At 37.1% G+C, this 21,377-nt stretch overlaps 1 protein-coding gene and 1 non-coding gene across 2 annotated transcripts; one reads left to right on the top strand and one right to left on the bottom strand.

Annotated features, from left to right (window-relative positions):
- Positions 1–369: 369 nt before the first annotated feature.
- On the bottom strand, positions 370–476 carry LOC145141710 (small nucleolar RNA R71). The gene has a single exon (XR_013722905.1). It is a non-coding gene; the product is annotated as a small nucleolar RNA R71 (small nucleolar RNA).
- Positions 477–16,362: 15,886 nt separating this feature from the next.
- On the top strand, positions 16,363–20,855 carry LOC145137166 (sulfate transporter 3.1-like). The gene is made up of 12 exons (XM_079071303.1): positions 16,363–16,702; positions 16,811–17,018; positions 17,110–17,281; positions 18,464–18,529; positions 18,642–18,755; positions 18,883–18,999; positions 19,369–19,495; positions 19,592–19,878; positions 19,961–20,151; positions 20,237–20,322; positions 20,420–20,496; positions 20,582–20,855. The coding sequence occupies exons 1-12, from the start codon at positions 16,363–16,365 to the stop codon at positions 20,714–20,716; spliced, it is 1,920 nt and encodes a 639-aa protein (XP_078927429.1). The 3' UTR covers positions 20,717–20,855.
- The last annotated feature ends 522 nt before the right edge of the window (positions 20,856–21,377 follow it).

The raw sequence follows: 21,377 nt of genomic DNA, 5'->3' as shown, positions 1-21,377 counted from the left end.
GAAGTCCCCATGGGGGAATGGAAGAAGAGGATACGCGATGATACCGGACCGGGACTTGTGCAACCCGCAATTCCCGCTACTGCTACTTTTGAGCTCAAGGGTCACATCCTGGCTCTACTTAAGGAGATCCTCTTCACAGGCAAAGACCACGAAGACGCTTACAAACACTTGGACGAAGTTAATGATGTAGCTTATTATTTCAATGTTCCAAATGTGCCTCGGGAAACTCAACTACTTCGCATGCTTCCGGTTACTTTGAAGGGTACTGCCAAGGATTGGCTCAAGTCATTGCCCCCAGGATCTATCACTACATGGGCCCAAATGAAAGAAGAGTTCATTGATCAATTCTGCCCGCCATCCAAGATATCCAAGCTAAAGAAAGCCATAGCTAACTTTGAACAACAAGCTGGAGAATCACTATATGAAGCTTGGGAGAGGTACAAGAGCCTGCTAAGGAATTGCCCACATCGTGACCTCAATAGTCAACAAGAAGTCTCCATCTTCTATGATGGAGTAAATGTTACCACTAGGCAATTACTTGACTCGCAAGGTCCACTCACGAAGAAGGCACCCCCAGTGATAAAGCAACTAATTGAAGAATTCTCTAAGCATTCTAGAGAATACCACAATCCAAGAAATGATGTGACGAGGGGGGGCCGCTTATGCAGCTTCAGAAGACTTGTCAGCAGTTATGGCTATGCTAAAAACCATGGATAGGAGGATGGATAAAATGGACCAAACGATACATGCTATTCGGGTGGGTTGCGAAAATTGCAATGGGCCTCACCTTACTAGAGACTGCGACTTGGATGAGAATGGCAACAAAAAGGTGCAAGTTTGTTACTCAAGTAGGGACCGATATGATGAAGATTGGCGTAGACCAAAGAAAGAGTGGCTCCCTTATGACGAGTACAAGAAGGCTAAGGAGGAGAAGTTCAAGCAAAAGGGAAGGGGTTTTTACCAAAAGGAGGAGCCATCACAAGAAAGAAAACCAAGTTTGGAAGAAATGCTTACCAAATTTGTAGCTGCTTCAGAAAAGAGACATAGTGATCATGATGCTGCAATTCAAGAAACAAGGACCATGCTTAGAAACCAGCAAACATCTATCCACAACATAGAAACGCAGCTAGGGCAACTTGCTCAACAAATAAACCAAAGATCACCGGGCGAACTTCCTAGCAAAACCGAAAACAACCCACGAGGCGCGCACATAAACATAGTCACAACAAGAAGTGGGAAAATAATCACTCCTCTGGCCCCTATTCAGAATGAAGCACCCAAAGAATCACAGAAGGAGGAAGCAGAAAATCAAGCAGAAAATCAAAATCTTCAATCTGACAGCTCTACTCGCCGAGTACAGAATATGGACTCGGCGAGTCCACTGCCAATTCCGAACAATCAGACCCCTAAAAAGTTTTACCAGCCGCCATTGCCATACCCAGCCCGAGCTAAGAAAGTGAAGCAGGAAGAGGAGTACCAGAAGTTTCTAGATCATATAAAGGCTCTTCAAATCAACATACCCTTCATCGAAGCTGTCGCACAAATGCCCAAATATGCAAAGTTCCTTAAGGAACTTCTCACTAATAGAAGGAAGATGGAGGAAGTGAAGAAGGTAGTCCTCAATGAGAATTGCTCAGCCGCCATGCTCAACAAACTACCAAAGAAGAAGGGTGACCCGGGGAGCTTAACTTTACCTTGCCAATTTGGCAATTTGGCTACCACTCATGCCTTGGCTGATTCAGGAGCAAGTGTAAATTTAATGCCTTATTCATTCTTCAAGAAGCTGGATCTCCCGGAACCAAGACCAATTCGTATGGCGATTCATTTAGCTAACAAGACAATCACTTTCCCAAGAGGAATATGTGAAGACTTAGTGGTCAAAGTGGACAAGTTTGTCTTTCCCGCTGATTTCATAATTCTAGACATGGAGGCGGATCCTCAAGTCCCAATCATCCTTGGAAGACCCTTCCTCAACACGGCAAGTGCTATAGTAGACATGAAGGACTCGAAGCTCACTTTGCGGGTAGGAGAAGATTCAGTCACATTTGGGGTTGATCAAGCTATGAAGTATGCACGGAATAGTGACGACACGACATTCTCAATTGACATGCTTGATGAATTATTGGAGGAATGCATAAGTGAAGATTCCAGCAAGTTCACAATTTCTGACGAAGAATTTGATGCAGAAAAAGACTTAATGGACATCGAGAGGCTGCTGGAAGAAGCTGAGTTTGAGGAATTGGTGAGGCAATTTGACACTTCAACTCGCCGAGTAGGGCCGATATACTCGCCGAGTCCAAGCGAAAAAAAAAACAGAATTCGTAAATTCAGCTACCAACTCGCCGAGTCCCTTACCTACACTCGGCGAGTACAACAAACAGAACCCAAATTCTGAGCTCAAAAAGTTACCAGAACATTTGGAGTATGCCTTCCTTGAAGATGGCCATCAAAAGCCAGTCATTATAGCCTCTGACCTTTCCAACTCTGAAAAGGAAGAACTAGTGCAAGTTTTGAAGAAGCGAAAACGGGCCATAGCATGGAGCATTACCGACATTAAGGGAATAAGTCCCTCTTATTGTTCACACAAGATTAACCTGGAAGAAGGAGCAAAGCCGGTTGTGCAGCACCAAAGAAGACTAAACCCAAATATGCAAGAGGTGGTCAAGAAAGAAGTGGTCAAGCTTTTAGATGCGGGGATTATATATTCCATTTCCGACAGCCCGTGGGTAAGTCCGGTTCAAGTGGTGCCCAAGAAAGGAGGGACGACGGTCATAACCAACGAAAAGAATGAGCTTATTCCGACACGAACGGTAACCGGTTGGAGAATGTGCATCGATTATCGAAAACTAAACGATGCCACTCGTAAAGACCATTTTCCCTTACCCTTTATTGATCAAATGTTAGAAAGATTATCGGGCCATAGTTATTATTGCTTCCTAGACGGATTTTCGGGTTATTTCCAAATACCCATAGACCCATTGGACCAAGAAAAGACCACATTCACTTGCCCAAGTGGGAATTTTGCTTATCGATGCATGCCCTTTGGGCTATGCAATGCACCCGCGACATTTCAAAGGTGCATGATAGCCATATTCCACGACATGGTGGAAAAATTCATGGAAGTCTTTATGGACGATTTTTCTGTTTTTGGATCTTCCTTCCATGATTGTCTCACAAATCTTGACCTAATGCTTGCTAGGTGTGAAAAGACCGACTTAGTCCTTAATTGGGAAAAATGTCACTTTATGGTTAAGGAGGGTATAGTTTTGGGCCACAAGGTTTCCAAATCGGGAATTGAAGTTGATCGGGCAAAGATTGACACCATTGCCAAATTACCTCCACCAACTAATGTGAAGGGTATTAGAAGTTTTCTAGGACACGCGGGTTTTTACCGGCGTTTTATCAAAGATTTTTGTAAAATAACTAGACCTCTAACACAATTACTCCTAAAAGATGCACCATTTAATTTTACTAAAGAGTGTTTAGGGGCATTTGAATTTTTAAAGGAAAAATTGACTAATGCCCCGATCATTGTTGCACCAAATTGGAATTTACCATTTGAAATAATGTGTGATGCTAGTGATTTTGCATTAGGAGCTGTCCTTGGTCAAAGGGTTGATAAGCACTTCCGACCCATATATTATGCTAGCAAGACTTTAAATCCAGCCCAAGAAAACTACACCACCACGGAAAAGGAATTATTAGTTGTGGTGTACGCTTTTGATAAATTCCGCCCTTATTTAGTTTTATCTAAAACAACTGTTTTTACTGACCACTCTGCTATCAAGTATTTGTTTGCCAAACAGGATGCCAAGCCAAGATTGATACGATGGGTTCTACTTCTTCAAGAGTTTGACATAGAGATACGCGACAAAAAGGGAATGGAGAATGTAGCAGCTGACCACTTGTCAAGGCTTGAAAACCCGCGATTGCAAGAAGATAGAGTTGGAGATGATTTTCCGGACGAGTATATTATGGTGACTGTGGGAGAAGAACCATGGTTTGCAAATATAGCTAATTACTTAGCTAGCAATTACATCCCAAAAGATCTCACAAGTCAACAAAAGAAGAAATTCTTTTCCGAGATAAAGTATTACTTTTGGGATGAACCATATCTTTTCCGAAGCTGCGCGGATGGAATCATACGAAGATGCGTGTTTGGGAATGAAAGCTGGAAAATATTGGAGCAATGTCATAGCGGGCCCACGGGTGGACATCATGGAGCACATTACACTGCTAAGAAGATCTTTGACATTGGGTTTTACTGGCCCACGATTTTTAAAGATGCAACCCAATTTGTCAAAGAATGTGATGCATGTCAAAGAGCGGGAAACATTTCATCTCGAAATGAAATGCCACAACATAGTATCCAAGTGTGCGAAGTATTTGATGTGTGGGGGATCGATTTCATGGGACCATTTCCCATATCCAAAGGCAACAAATACATATTGGTGGCGGTGGATTATGTATCCAAGTGGGCGGAGGCACAAGCTTTGCCAACTAATGACGGTCGGGTAGTGGTGAGGTTTTTAAAGAAGTTATTTTCAAGATTTGGGGTCCCGAAAGCTCTCATAAGTGATCGAGGCACTCATTTTGCCAATGATCAACTAGAGAAGGTGCTAAGTAAATATGGGGTAACCCATAAATTTTCAACATCCTACCATCCACAAACTAGTGGACAAACCGAAGTGACAAATCGAGCTTTAAAGAGAATCTTGGAGAAATCGGTGGGGAGCAATCGAAAAGAATGGTCGGATAAGCTAGACGATGCACTTTGGGCCTTCCGTACAGCTTTCAAAACCCCTATTGGTACTACACCATATAGGTTAGTTTATGGAAAGCAATGTCATTTACCGGTGGAGATAGAGCATAAAGCTTTTTGGGCTTTAAAGATGTGTAACTTCAACATGGAGGAGCTCAAGAACAACCGGTTAATGCAAATGAATGCTCTTGAGGAACTTAGAAATGATGCATACACTAGTTCTTTGATCTATAAAGAGAAAACTAAGAATTGGCATGACAGGAGGATCAAGGAAAATAAAGAATTTCATGAAGGGCAAAAGGTGTTGCTCTTTAATTCAAGGTTAAAACTCTTCTCGGGCAAACTCAAGTCAAGATGGGATGGTCCTTTTCTGGTAAAGAAGGTGTTTCCACATGGTGCTATAGAGCTATTGTCAAAAGATGGCACCCCGTTCAAGGTCAATGGACATACAAAAAGTATGAAGAAGGAGTTCCAAGGAATGAAGGCATGGAAGAGTTGATGTTGCTGGAAGGGATTGCAGCCACGTAGAATGGGAGGAGTCCAGCTAATGACTCCTTAAAAAGAAGCGCTTCCGGGAGGCAACCCGAGTTTAGAGTTTGCATTTCTTTTTCCTTTACTTTCTTTTTGATTTCTTAGGATCTTTTTCATTCATCTTCTTCTGAAAATATGTTCTAAATGATTGCTTGAGGGCAAGCAATGCCTAGAGTGTGGGGTGGTGGGTTAAAAATTTTTAAAAAAAAAATTTAATTCAATTTTTGACAAACTGCAAGCTTTACTCGCCGAGTAGGTACGAGTACTCGGCGAGTGCTTGTCTAAATAACCAAAAAAAAAAAACCGCGTAAAAGCATTTGTACTCGGCGAGTAGATCGTTTCTACTCGGCGAGTAGCCAACTTACACAGACGGTATAAAAATCTGAGAAATAAGGGTTTTTACCCATTTTACCCACACACTCGCCGTGCACAGCCTCCTTCAAGCGATTTCTGTGATTTTTGGCTTAATCCTCGACTTTCAAGGGAAAAGGTATGATCTTTACACTTAAAAACTCATCAAAGGTTCAAGCTTTATCACCGATTTACCCCTATTTAGTCTAAATTCGGATTTGGGGGTTTCCTCAGATTCTAGGGTTTTAATTTGACCATGAATTAGGAGTTGTTAGGAGAATTTTCTTTTGGTTTAGTGGTTAATGAACTTAGTACAGCAAACCCCTGTGCAAAATTGGGTGTTTTAAGTGACCCATATGTGTTCGACAGATTCTGGTCCCGATGTTCATCCTACTCGTCGAGTAGGACATGAACTCGGCGAGTAGGGGGCTATACAGCGCTGTTTTATTCAATTTTAATTACTGGGTGTTGTTTGTTTGTGCTTTCTTAATGTTGTCATGCAGGTACCATGTCCAGACGAGGTCAGTCTTCAAGAGGGGGAAGCCACGGGGACATCCCGTGGCTCTCGTTCCGCCAAATCACATCCAAATCGTCTCAAGCCCGTGCCAAAAACAAGTTAGAGGCTTTAAAACAGAAAGAGATTCATTTACCCAATGCAGTGGATTGGGATTGGATGGGGAAAGTTGGTTTGGAAGAAGAGCTAACACCATATTTGGTGAAAGAATGTAATTTGGGGGATTCAACCATCATATGTGATGGTTGGTTACAGCTTTTCAAAATTCAAGAACTGGTCTATGCTGAATTATGTTGGGAGTTTTTTGCTACCATCTCATTCCGAGGTGGTAGTGAGTACTACAATCCCAATGTAGTTTCATTTTCTCTTGGTGGGGAGCTGCGACAATGCAGCATGGCTGAATTTTCATGGAGGCTTGGAATCTATGAGCAAAGCACTATGTTAAATGAAGATTTTGAAGTTTTTTTAGAGAATTGCCACAAAGATCTCCCCGAGGGAGTGGTTGCTTCTACCTGGTGGAATATTATTGCTAACCGGGTGTACATCCTGTCTACCGCACAGGAGGGTCACATACGTTCACCGATCCACCGTCTCATTCATCGGTTCATTGCCAGCACGATTAATATGCGAAAGGACTGGGACAAGGTCCCGACCCTTGACATCTTTTATCTTTGGAGTATTATTACTCCCGATGTTTTCTGCAATCTCCCCTATCGCGTAGCCAAGTATCTTGCTGAAGGGGCTGTTAAGGAGAAGATGAACTCCAAGATTAATGGAGGGATGTTTGTGACGAGGCTTGCAAGGTCATTTGGGGTATTAGATTTGCAAGAGTCAAGGGCGCTGACGGTCATTTATCCCCCTCCGTTCAACACCGCATTATATAGGAGGGCGAGGATTGTGGAAAAGTTTGGTGATTCTTTTTCTATTCCTCATGCGGATGAGCCAGCTATCCCCGAGGAGCCGGGAAGGCGAGTGAGGCAAAGAAGCGTGCGGGTACGGGAAGACCCACCGGTTATTCCGGTGGAAGAAGAGAACGATGGATGGAATCAACTTGAGTACCGGCGCTACTTGGATGATATTGGAAGAGGAGTTAACTATAACAATCAATCATTTGACTATCTCTTCCAACAAATGAACATCGCACCGAGACCGGGACCCGGCTACCCCTACATCATGAGTTGGGAAGAAAGGATGAGGAAAGGCAATGAAGGAGGAGGAAGTGGAGCTGGAGGAGCCGACATGGATGATGAAGAATGAAGAATGTTTCTTTTGTGTTTTTAATTTATTTTCGTGATGTTCGATTTGGACAACTTGTTAAACTTGGATGATTTTATTTCTCGTTAGGACCTTTGGTTGCTTTCACTTTTGTCTGTTTTTTTTTCAGGATTGGAAGGTTAGGATGCATTTAGAAGTCTTATGGGTCAAGGTTCAAGTAAGGAATGTTCAATTGGGAGTGCGAAGTCTTTTCCATTAAGTTCGAGTCCGTTAGAGTTGGGAGTGTAGAGTGCTTTATTACTGAAGTAATTAGAAAAAGAGTCACTGAATTACCCCAATCCAGCACTTCAGGCGAAAGGAAAACTCAGCGCCTACTCGCCGAGTGCACATATCCTACTCGGCGAGTGCATGGACAATTACACGATTTCTCTGCAAGTTAGCAACATACTCGCCGAGTACACGACTTACTCGCCGAGTCCCTCATCATTTTTTGGAATCCAGAGTTGTTTTGGGCACGTCCATTGCAGTTTTATCCAACTCTTTCATAGAAAATCATTGCTGAAGGTTTCTAGGAGCTGTATCCTACATATTTGAGTCATTTGCAAGTCTACCACACGCGACATGACACCCAAGACATGGATGAGCTGTTCCCATGTTTAAAGTCATTCAAAGATGGAGCTAAATTGAAGATGATCAGCCTCGCCACTGCTATCCCAGGGGAGTTTGTTCCAATTCCCTCTATACTTTAGTTTTTTTTTTCTTTATCATGCATAGCATGCAATGGGGGCATTGCATGAAATAAGTGTGGGGTAGGGGGTTGGTTGAACCTTAGCAAATTTGCAATCCTAATATCATAATTTAGGTCTATTTTTTTTTAATTTTTTTTTTGCACTATTGCATACTAAAAATGTTACTTAGGATTTAATTTAGAAAATTTTGGTAAAAAGTAATTAGGATTCCATGTTAGAATTGTGTGGATGATTGTATGAAGACCCAAATGTTTAGTTGAGCCTATATACGTTATAGTGCATTTGTGGCCCCCTTATTCTAGTGAAATCATGGGACAAAAACACAACCTCGCTTAGCCCGGAGGATGCAATATGTTTAGCATCGTGTACCAGAAATGTATCCAGGAAAATTGTTATCATTAATCAATAAAGGTTGAAGTTGAGTGCCCCTGCTTAAGCATGTAGGTATTGAGTGAAGAAAAAAGTGAATTACATGAAAAAAAAAAAAGAGAATTACAAAAGAAAAGTTTGAAGAATTCTTGGAGCATCAAAGTCAAATATGAAATTAGAAGATCAAAAATTCCAAGAAATTCAAAAAGTTGAAGATACCAAAAACCAAACAACAAAGTGGTGAATTCAAAGAGATCAAAGATCAAATGCCAAAGAAATGTAGAATTCCAAAGAGCTCCAATGTGGTATCATAAATTGTAATTATCTAGATTATGTATGCTTGGGTTACTCAACCAAAAACACCTTGAGGTTAAGAGGTTTTCTGAGGATGGATTCGGAGGGATGCATAAAATGAGCATAGTTCGGGGTGAGTGGGCGAATGTTTATGAGGATTGTGAGTATTTAGAGTATGGGGGGTTATTAGGAATTTTAGACACAAATGTGCGCGTTGCGGTCTTGGCATAATGGCTGGGTTCGACTTGAGTTGTCCTATGTGATTCTAATGTGTTAAAATTAAGTTTTGCTTGGGGGCAAGCAAAAGTCAAGTGTGGGGTATTTTGATATGTGCATAATTAATCATATGTTTAACATATATTTCTATTCATTTTTGGCTAATTATATGCATAATATGGACAAAAGGTACTTAATAATGCTTATATTGTGTTTTCAGTCCAAAAGACATGCTTGGAAGCAGAAAGGAAAAAGGAGAAGCAATTAGAGACCAAAGAATGAAGAAAAAGGGAAAACTATACACTTACTCGGCGAGTCCACGCATGTACTCGGCGAGTTCATTAGAATGTTCCCGAAAGAAAAGTCAAGATTCCTTACCGAACACGGATTTCACACTAGTACTCGGCGAGTCCACGACCTACTCGCCGAGTAGCCCCTGTTTTGTGATAATTATAAATAGCGGGTCTTAATCCGATGAAAGGACTGCTGGAACCTTTGGGGAGAAGCAAGCTGCGATTGAAGAGCTAGAAGAACCCTAGAGAACGAAGATACAACCTAGAATCCAATTCCGAAGAAGATTTGAGGCACATTCTCATCATTCTACTTAATCTATTGTTTCTCAACTATGGTTAGACAATTAGAATTCGTTTTATTGTTGTTAATTACCTCAATCATGAGCTAAAACTCTTAAACTTCTGTTTGGGGATACAAAATTGATATTATGGTTTGATTAATGGTAGGATTAATTAAATATTGGTGATCTTGTTAATTTTAGCTTGTTAAAGAACCTTGTGTGTGAATGACAACTAATTTTCTGTTAATAGGAAGATAATTAAATAGTATGAACATCTTTTAATTATCAACCCCATATGTTTATGTGACCACTTTATCATATGTCTAGGACTAACGAACGTGAAACTAGAATTAATAAGAAAAATTAGGTAAATTCATGTGTGAGCTTGTTTGATGACCATCAGCAAGAGGTTAACTAAAGGACCAATTTAGTTAGCTATTACAAGTCTAAATTAACCCGAATAAATAATCTAGTGAATTAAATTAAATTAGACAACTGATCACTGTTTGAGTTAGTTTGTTTTCTAAGGATTATCGTAGCGAACGCAAGGCTAATCACTTGAATCGGTAGCCAATAGAAGAATTAATCCATTGCACTATTACCATAATATCAACCATAGGATCAATTGAGTTGAACTAAACATAAGTCCCTTTTATTATTAAATTCAGTTAAATCTTTGTTTTTCTAGTTCTTAGCCTAAGTAGTATTAGTAAGTTTCTAGTCTTGTAAAACTAGAGAAAACTCATATTTACTATTTAATTTAGATAAAATTAGTTTTTAGTTTTAATTTACCGTTCCCTGAGTTCGACACTCTACTTACCCAACTATACCACTAAAAGACAGGTTCACTGCCTTTGTGTGCTCAATTTATAACTCAAAAGTAGGATTAAAACCAGTGCATTTCACACACATCAACCCACTTCATGCCTATGTAAGAAAGCTCCTCGGAGGATAAACTTGCAGAAGTGTACGTTAAGGAGGTAGTCTCTCGACACGGAGTACCAGTCTCGATAATCTCTGACAGAGATGTTCATTACACTTCTCGGGTTTGGAGGAAGTCCCATGATGAGCTGGGTACCCGGTTGCATATTAGTACAACTTATCACCCTCAGAGTGATGGGCAGAGTGAACAAACCATACAAACTCTTGAGGATATGTTAAGGGAATATGTACTTGACTTCGGTGGAAGCTGGTATACATACCTACTGTTAGCAAAGTTCTTGTATAACAACAGCTACCATTCCGGTATTGGTAGACCTCCCTTCGAGATGCTTTATGGGAGAAAGTGTCGAACGTCCATATGATGGGGAGAAGTTGGCCAGCGAGTCATGGGAAGTACTGACGTTGTAATCAATACTACTGAATTTATCCAACAAGTTAGAGAAAGACTACAAACTGCTCAGATGTGGCATGAAGAGTTATGTAGATCAACGAAGGTCGGGTCTTGAGTTACTAGTTGGAGATATTATACTAATCAAGGTTACACAATGGAAGGGTGTCATTCGGTTCCGGAAGAGGGAAAAGTTAGGCCCTATGTACATAGGACCCTTTCGAGTTATTGATCGAGTGGGCAAGGTTGCCTACCGTCTGGATCTTCCAGAAGAGTTCAGTCAGATCCACAACACATTTCATGTCTCCCAATTGAGGAAGTGCATTACGGACGAATCTGCAATTGTACCTTTGGAGGATATTCACGTAGATGAACGTCTGAACTACGTAGAAAAACCAGTAGTAATCCTAGATAAGAAGACAAAGACCTTACGCAACAAGGTGATCAATCCGGTGAAAGTGTTGTGGAAATACCGAAAAGGATCAGAATGGACTTGGGAACCAGAAGAAGAGATGACAAGCAACTACCCAGAATTATTTAGTTAGATTTCGAGGACGAAATCCTTGTAAGTGGGGGAGAGTTGTAACACCCTATTTTTACTATTTCCGTTGATTGTAATATTAAACAATTATTATGAAATACAAAGTAAAAATATGTTACTTTGAGCCAAAATAATATTTGTAAACATGTAGAAAACGTCAATATGAATTCCATAGATATATAGAACACTTAAATACGACTTCGTATAAAGAAGTTATGCTTCTACGAAACTTCACGATTAAACTGACACGACTCTGTGTATCATAAAAAGTAAATTTTAGATAGGTTGCTTATTAGCCCAAGTAATCTAAACAAAAGTCGTAGTAGTCGTAAAACCCAGAGCAAGCATATAGAGAACGTCAAATTCTAACTTCGTATGAGGAGTTATGATTTTTCGACATTTCATTGCAGCAGTGTGGACACAGAAATCGAAAGCCAAATCAGTTGATTGTTAGCCGAAACAATCTAAACGAGAGTTGAAGATCTCATGATTAGGAGTCTGTCAATATAAAGACAGTCGAGAACGAATGTCATGTGCGAACGTTATTATTTTTATATGGACTTTAATTGTCTAAGTCTGTTAAAAATATAACTTTAAAAATAGAGTTAGAATTAGCCGACGGAGTCTAAACGAAAGTTATGGATATCGTCGATAGCTACGCGTGGATATAAAAATCGTCAAAAACAGAGCTCGTATGAAGAGATTATGGATTTTTGAAAATCTGTAGAAGCAAGCGAGGTGGACCACGGCGTAGGCGACACGTGTCAGGCCGAGAAATTGCCACGTCACCAGGAGCGGCACACTTTTTAAAATTCTATATATATGAGTGTTTTTTAGCCATTTCTTCTCGCCATTCAACATCGAAACCTCTGGAGTCACTTCCCGCACCCTAGCCCCTTTACTCCTTAGTTCCCAGCCACTTTAGCGAGGCCCTGTCACATCAGAAAGTGGGAGAAATATAAGCTATTGGTATCAAAGTTCTGCCAGTACAAAGCCCGGTTTTCGCTAGAACTCTCTGTAAGTTAAGATACGCTTACCATGCTTTTAAGTGTAACTTATATTTATATTCATATTCGGTATTATGAATGTGTAAGTAAGATTTATCAGTAATTCCAGTCATAATACTGATTGATCTACTTATGAGAGAGGTGTCTATAATAGTCACGTTGACTTGGTTGTTGGATTTTAGGAAAGCTATATGCCGAAGTGATCCTGCCTTCCAACTGTCTTGCCTGGCTAATCCTTATTTGATAGAACTATCGGTATTCGTTGGGATTAGTGATAGGTCTAGCCTACATTACAAGATTTCCCTAGAGACTGACAAGCTCTAGTATTATAGGTTAATACATTTTAGGCGCGTACTCGCCAATTGGAGGAAATAAATTATTTATTTATAAGATGACTTAGGGAAGCAAGTTATAGTTGCAGTTGCAGGTGAAGTGTTTGAGCAAATGCTAAGTTGAAATAGATTTGAAGGTTGATAAGAAGAGACTTTGTGGAAAAATTGGAGAGAGAGAGAGAGAGAGAGGTGGGATGGGTATGTGTTTATTTTTATTTAACATATATAAATACTTATAACACGGCTCTCCCATTTGAGTTATCTTAGCCCCAAGTCATGCTATTCAATAATCTTATAAATAAATATTTAACAAAAAAAAACTATTTTATATACTAATGAAACTTTTCAAAAAGGTAGTTTTTTAATTAATTAAAATAATAAAAGTTTAAATATAAATCTAAATCAAAGTTATATTTATTTATAAGATTATTGAATAGCATGACTTGGGCTAAGATAACTCAAATGGGAGAGCCGTGTTATGGGTGACCTTAGTGCACGCTTCAGAAAGCACTTTTATAAAATAAAAAAAAATAAAAAAGGAAAATTTTTCTTTAGCCTTATATTATTTGAAATTTTCAAGACTTTTCATCTTACTACTACAATTCAAAAGACTTTTGATAATTAATTGATTCATTGAAACTTAATGTTAATTATAATGATTATAATAGTTAATCTTTAAATATAAAACTTAACATTAAATGCTAAATTAACAAAAAATAGTATATCAAAAAATATTTTTATAATATTTTAAAATAATAATAATAATTTCTTTAATATTCAAATACAGGCACAATATGTTAGGAATATTTTGTTAGACATATTTAAGCGTGTCGGAGTTTCCACCAAGAAAAAAGCACCTGTGAATTTCTTGACTGATATGACCGAATGAATGTTAACTCTTAGACCGGTTGATGTTTTGATTTTTGGATGGGTCGGAGAGAAACACACATGTGTGGACCTTACAGGGGTATCCCCTCTTGTGGGTTGAGGGCTGGGGGTTTTACGGCGAGGCAAGCTGCTTTAAAAGCTGTTACAGGCAAAGTCACCAAACATGAGAAATCATGCATAGAAAATCAATACGTGTTCATACCATTTGCATTTGATACGTTTGGTTTCTTCGCGCCGGAAGCGGTGAGAATTTTTAATATAGTACAACGGATCATGCATAGTGATGGTACATCCCCTAAATTTATGGATGTAGTCTTCAAAATAATTAATTTTATAATACAAAAAGCCTTAGCGGCGTAGCGTGTTGTATATTGGTCATTTTACTCTTTGTACGATGATAATTAAATTAATGAAAATGTCAGCTGTGAAAATATTGTTAAATATCAAAACTAAATCCAAATATCAAAATTCATACTCTAACTTACAAATAAATTCCATTTAATTGATATGATTACAAAAATTATGTTCCTAAATTGATTAATTCACTTTTATTGATGTGATTAATTAGTGACTTAAAAAATAATATAAATCAAAAGATAAATTCACTTTTATTTTTTTTATAACTTATAGCAACTATTAAAATCATTGTTTTTTATATATACAAATTTTTATCATATTATATAAAATAATTAAAATGTATCAAAATAAATTAATATAAACGATTATTAACTTATTTTAATACCATACGCATATCAACATTTAATTATACTATTGTATTTTACATAATATAATTTAAATGAGTATAGTTTTAGAGGTGCGTAACATACAAAAATTTGTCTAGTTGTTATATAAGGTCATCCGTTATATCCACCAAATATCACATATGTGGTGGGTGTCATATCAACAACACAATCCCCTACCACTAACATGGTATACCTACCACTAACACTCCACTCCACATCATTATTTTTATTTTTTTTTTAATTCTAAAATGCAATAAATTACATTTTTAATAATTAAAAAACATTCATTTTTTTAACTAGTTTTTCATTAATTATAAAAATAAAATTACAACTTCAAACTACATTACTTAATTAATCTAGAAATAAAAAAACATTACATTAATTAAAAAAAACAAACAAACACACATATAAAAAAACTAATCTTCGTTCATGTTACGTTGGTACAAATGTTCCGCGACATCTTCTCGGAAATTGAAACACGTTTCACTGTTATGAATTTCAACAACTCGCTCTAAAAACTCATTCGTTCCGGGTACGAACTCCTCAATTGGAATGACAACGTCGTTCGGATCATACGTGCAAATCGCTCGACCTTCATCTTCAATAATCATATTATGCATTAATGTCGTTGTTAGACCCTGCTACTCCGAAAAAGGCATGTTATATCCACAAATCTTGATATGCAACAACTTCTAGGATGATATTTGGTTCACCTATATCTCCTCGAGTGAACTGACCACGCCATGCATTTGGACATTTTTCCTAAGCCACATGCGTACAATCTAGACTGCCAAGTATACCCAAAAAATCCATGTCTCTCTTCATGAGCCGAATATAATCTCTCAATATTACGTTGAGTAGGTTTGCGCAAATATTGTTCGTGAAAAACCTCATACACGCGCGCAGAAACCAATCTACACATTCAACTGCGGTGCTCTCGGATACTTTCAAGTATTCGTCAGATGCATCAAATGTTATACCGTATCCCAAATACCTAAGAGCAGCCGCACATTTTTGTATACTACTAAAACACATTCTTCCTCTAGCATCGGATTTTTGTTTGAAAAAATCATAACGAGATTCTAAATCATTACTAATACGTAAAAATATAGCCTTATTCAGACGGAAACGACGTTCGAACGAGTCGTCATTATAAAGACAATTATCGGCAAAATAATCATGTACCAATAAGTCGTGTGCGGCTTGGCGATCACGATTGACGACCGCCCTTGTACGAGCAACATTCGAACTTTCTTCGTCGTGAATGTGCTGCACAACGTTGAAGAATGTATCGACGAATTCTACGTCGTCATCCGAATCAAAAGTTTTTAAGAATTTCATGTGTTTTGTGGAATCCATGTGCATGTGTTTTGTGGTTTTAGAGAATGAAGGTGTAAGTTTTGGTGAAAATAGAAGGTTTTATTTAGATGTATTGAATTGAGTTTGAAAAAAAAAAGGCCAAATGACCGTTCAACGGTCAAGAAAGCAATCACCAATTAAGTTTTGCGTTTAGAATCGTCGTCGACAACACGATTTGTCGGGGTGGTGTGCACAAATTTTTCTCGGGGCCACATGGACCACGGATCCTCTCGTTGAGAGTATACCGTATGGTCTAAGGAGACATATTTCAAACGTATGAACCGACTCGATGGTTAAGCATAGATCCAATTTCCAGTATGTATCATTAAAATATGAACAGGTTATAAATTTATGAACCATAAAAGTGGTGGATAGCAGATGCTCTTTAGCATTTCAATATTAAACTCTCATACAAATTAATACAAATTAATGTAACATTTACCACGTGGCATAATCGTCACAGTGGGCCCACTCAAGAATCTATATATCATAAAGTCACTCCAGTAGTACTCCACCTCCAAATATCTCATACAACCTCCACACTCCGCAGTCATCTCCGCCTCCGATCACCGAACAGAAGGCTACAAATGAATACCGGAGAATATGGCTACCCAAAATTTAACTTCAAGCAGCAAGCACACCCAGTTTCCATTCCGCCGCCACAACCATTCATAAAATCATTGAAGAACACCGTGAAAGAAACACTTTTTCCCGATGACCCACTGCGGCAATTCAAAGATCAGCCACCGTCACGCAAAATTATTCTCGGAATTCAGTATATCTTCCCAATTTTCGACTGGGGATCTCGTTATAATTTAAGTTTCTTTAAATCCGACATAATCGCCGGTATCACCATTGCAAGTTTATCAATCCCTCAGGGAATCAGCTACGCTAAGCTAGCGAACCTCCCGCCGATATTTGGCCTGTGTAAGCCCTTTAAACTTCTCCGATGTTATTCGTAATCGTGAGTTTAATTTCGATATCAGCAAACTTAAGGGCAATAAATGGTGTTTAATATTTGGTTGAATTTTGCAGATTCAAGCTTCGTTCCGCCGTTAGTATATGCGATGATGGGAAGTTCTAAAGATGTAGCGGTGGGGACGTTCGCAGTGGCGTCGTTGCTAATAGGTTCGATGTTAGGTGCGGTGGTGAACGCCAATGAAAACCCAAAGTTGCATCTTCAGTTAGCCTTAACGGCGACGTTCGTCGCCGGAGTTCTTCAAGCTTCACTGGGAATCTTTAGGTTAATTAATTTACAGAACTTTAAACACATATTGATCAATCATAATCCCTCTCAAACCCCATATTTAATATCCATAATCGAATCCATGCAGGCTTGGGTTTATCGTTGATTTCTTGTCACACTCTACGATCATAGGGTTTATGGCCGGATCTGCGATTGTAGTGAGTTTACAGCAGCTGAAAGGAATATTGGGTCTCCAACACTTCACTCAAAGCACCGATCTTATCTCCGTGTTACGTTCTGTCTTCACCCAAACCCACAAGGTTCCTGAATATATTTTTTTCTTGAAATATATATTGATTTGTTCTCCATTTATTAATAAATAATTTGAGAAATATAATTATATATTAAAATATAGTAGAGTATATGTTAAATAATTCAATTACTAATACTAACTATAAAAAATTAGTTATATATTAATTTAATTTAAAGTTTTGATTTTAAACATTATGATTATATTGAAATCATACATAAAAAACACCTATTAATAAAGTATAAGTTGAAAAGTTCTAACTTCTAATAATTATAATGTTTGAATGCAATTTATAAAATAAAATTCAAATTAATATGGTATAAGATAAATATTTCTTTTGAATCACATAATCTCACTAAACTCCAGAGGGTTGCAATTTGCAATTTTTTTAGAACAACTAATTCAAATACTCCATACTCCAATTGTAAATGTATCGTTTATTCTAAATTTACATATTTCGTCCCAATCGGGATTTAAGTCCTCGACCTTCGATTTGATTGACATATTTCCATCAATTTTTGATACAGCGTCACGGCATGCTCCTTGGTAGAGGATTTCAAGTGAATAAAACTGTGTATTGTTATAAATTAATTTGAAAATACTACTATTTTTCTCTTTTTTCAATTTCGACTGATATTTTTTATATCTATCACTATTTTTTTTTTCAAGGTAACACAATTTTTAATATTATGTAATTTTTAATAAATGAAACTTTGATTTAATATTACTTTTTAGCAATTGTTGTTAGTTAATTTAAAAACTACTCATTTGGATATTTTTAGTTATTTAAAAGACAGGTTATAAGTTACCGAAATTTTGTATAATTTTCAATTTATAAGTTACTAAAGTTTTATGTAATTTTCAACTGAATTATTGGTATACAAATTAATTTAAAACTACTTGGTCGTTGTTTACCTTTCGTTCAATACTTCAGTGTATGAATTGACCAAATTTTTCAATGTAACTAAAAAGACGTATCTTAATTAATGTTATTGTTATAACCTTCTATCTTGCAACCAAATATACTTAAATTCGTTAATTTTTAATATGGTCTTAAATATAAAAACTTAAAAAACTTCAACTAAACTAAAATCTGTTCAAAAACTATTTGTAAGATGTACAGATCTAGATTTAATAATTCTAATATATTTTACATGTTATTAATTAATAAATTAATTCTTTTTAACCGTAGTGGAGGTGGGAGTGTGCAGTTTTGGGTATTTGCATCCTCTTGTGTCTCTTGATTGCTAGATTTGTTGTAAGTATTTTCTTTCTCATTTAAAATTTTGTTGATTTATATATATACACACACTACACGAATTAAAAGATAGATATATAGGGATTACTAATTTGAAAAGTGATATAAACAGAGCACAAGACGACCAAAGCTATTTTGGATATCGGCAATGGCTCCTTTGACGTCAGTCATCTTGAGCAGCGTTTTTGTTTATCTCACACATGCCCACAAACACGGAGTTCAAGTGGTTAGTTTAGTTTCATTTGCGGTTTTTATCTTTGATTGATATATAACGAAATTAAAAGTACACTAATTAGTTTTTACTTATTTATTTATTTTTGTGTATGTGTATGTGTGTGTGTAAATATATACAGATTGGGGAATTAAAGAAAGGACTGAACCCCATTACAATCAAGGAGTTGTCTTTTGGGTCTGAATATCTGTTTACAGCAATCAAAACTGGCACCGTCACCGGCGTTATTGCCCTTGCTGTAAGTTCCTTGTCTTGTCTTTTATGCTCTACCACTTGTACCTTGCCTTCATTATTTTCTTTCTACTTAAATCCATTTCCATTTTTTCACAAAATATGTTTGAATAACAGGATCAAAATTTGGGTAACAAAATATTACATAAGTTGATAAGAAGTATTATAGTTAGGGGTAATAATGTATTTGAATTCCATTTCCTTTTCATCCCAAACCCAAAAAGAGTACTGTCTCAGCCACAGAAGTAGTATTTCATCAAAATTTGAATAACAAAAAATCCATATTTTCAAAAAATAATAAATATAGTATCATTCATCTTACACTCATATCATTCTAGCATTTCTGTCACTAGGGGTAATAATGTAATTTTAACAGGAAGGAATTGCCGTGGGGAGAAGCTTTGCGATGCTCAAGAATTACAACATTGATGGCAACAAAGAGATGATTGCCTTTGGCATGATGAACATTGCTGGTTCATGCACTTCTTGCTACGTCACTACTGGTGAGTAAAATTACCATTATACCATTTCCAATATTTTTGAACTTATGATCCACAATATGTATTTTTACACAATGTTTTCCTTTTAAAAAAATGTAGGCCCTTTTTCGCGTTCGGCTGTGAACTTAAATGCGGGATGCAAAACTGCAATGTCAAACATAGTGATGGCAATCACGGTCATGATCACATTGTTGTTCCTGACACCATTATTTTATTACACCCCGATTGTCGTACTGTCTTCAATCATCGTTTCTGCAATGCTTGGTCTTATTAACTACAAAGAGGCTATTCACCTATGGAGTCTCGACAAATTTGACTTTGTTGTGTGTATGAGCGCGTTTTTAGGAGTGGTATTTTGGAGCGTCGAAATCGGATTAGTCATTGCGGTATAAGTTTTAATTACACGCGTTTTAATTCAGTCTGTTGTGATTTCAGTATTATAATTTAGTATATGCGGGATAATTATAGGTTGCATTATCGTTGCTTAGAATACTCCTATTTGTCGCGAGGCCAAAAACGTATGCACTAGGTCACATACCCGATTCCTCAATCTATAGAAGCATTGATCAATACCAAAATGCGAAAACCATCCCCGGAATCTTGATACTTCAAATTGATGCACCTATTTACTTTGCTAATGTCGCCTACTTGCGAGAAAGGTGTAGTTATTCGATTCATTCACTTAAAAATATAAAAAATGTCTCCATGAATGATTTCTTAATTCGATTTTTCGTTATTTGTCAGGATTTTACGGTGGGTTGACGAGGAGGAAGACAAATTAAAGTCCCTAGGGGGAAATAGCTTGCAATACGTTGTACTTGCATTGAGTGGTAAGTGATCAATGATCGAATCATAAATTATTATTTTTGTGTACTTAAGAAAAAACTAAAAGAAAAAGATAGGAAATTAACATGGAGGTCATTGCAGCGGTCGGAAACATCGATACGAGTGGTATTACAATGCTTGGAGAGGTTAAAAAATTGATGGAAAGAAGAGGACTAAAGGTACTCATCACATTTTTGTATTTTTCTTAATCATGAGCAATGTATGACTGAATTTTGATGTGTTACCTATATTACTCGTTTGCAGTTGATTTTGGCAAATCCAGGAGGAGAAGTGATAAAGAAGATGAATAAAGCCAAGTTAATAGATGTGGTCGGGGAAGAATGGATATATTTAACGTTGGGAGAAGCCGTTGGAGCGTGCAACTTCATGCTTCGTTAATCCAGGAATTTTCTTTGTAAGAGGCACTAGCGATCAACTACATGATCGAGTCGGGTCAAAATAGTTATAAAATTAATTCTGGTCAAATTAGTCTTAGTTTTTTGTTCCAATTTATAGGAATAAAATACACAAAATAATATACAAGTAAACTTCAAACTGATTGCGTGAAAGAATATATGTTAGCTGTTGGTTGTTGGCGGTTGGGGCTCTATCTATTTTAATAAATGAAAATTATTTTGCTATATGTCAAACTCGGTTATTTTCAATTAAATTTTTTTCAAATGACATTTTGTGATTTTTTCAATTTTATTAAATTCTACATAATATTTAAATGTAATAATTGCGATAAATGTAATAATAAATGTATATCAATTTCAATAATTGACTTTCTTTCTAATTTTAACATTTTTAAATTAAAACTTCATTATTTTCCTTTGTTTATTTATCTAAATTATTTGTTTAAATTAAAAAAAACATTTTAATTTCATGCTCTTAGTAACTTTGACAAAATACACAAACCCCAACAAAATGTTTTTCGCCGGATAGAAACGTGCAAGAAAACGTACTCTAATTACAATGTTATGATATGGAATTAACAGCAATATTTTAAGCTACCACTATCAGATTATACCTGAAAAAAACTGACACGATATGACAACCC

The sequence above is a fragment of the Lactuca virosa genome, chromosome 9, assembly GCF_052849685.1.
Source record: "Lactuca virosa cultivar CGN04683 chromosome 9, Lactuca_virosa_CGN04683_v6, whole genome shotgun sequence".
Lineage (NCBI taxonomy): Eukaryota > Viridiplantae > Streptophyta > Magnoliopsida > Asterales > Asteraceae > Lactuca > Lactuca virosa.
Note: the sequence above shows the minus strand (reverse complement) of the source record. Positions and strands in the feature narration are given on the sequence as shown.

Coding starts and splice junctions, on each gene's coding strand:
- LOC145137166 (XM_079071303.1), top strand. CDS start 16,363: ATGAATACCGGAGAATATGGCTACCCAAAATTTAACTTCAAGCAGCAA. Junction 16,703..16,810: donor CCCGCCGATATTTGGCCTGT/GTAAGCCCTTTA, acceptor TGAATTTTGCAG/ATTCAAGCTTCGTTCCGCCG. Junction 19,496..19,591: donor TTCTTGCTACGTCACTACTG/GTGAGTAAAATT, acceptor AAAAAAATGTAG/GCCCTTTTTCGCGTTCGGCT.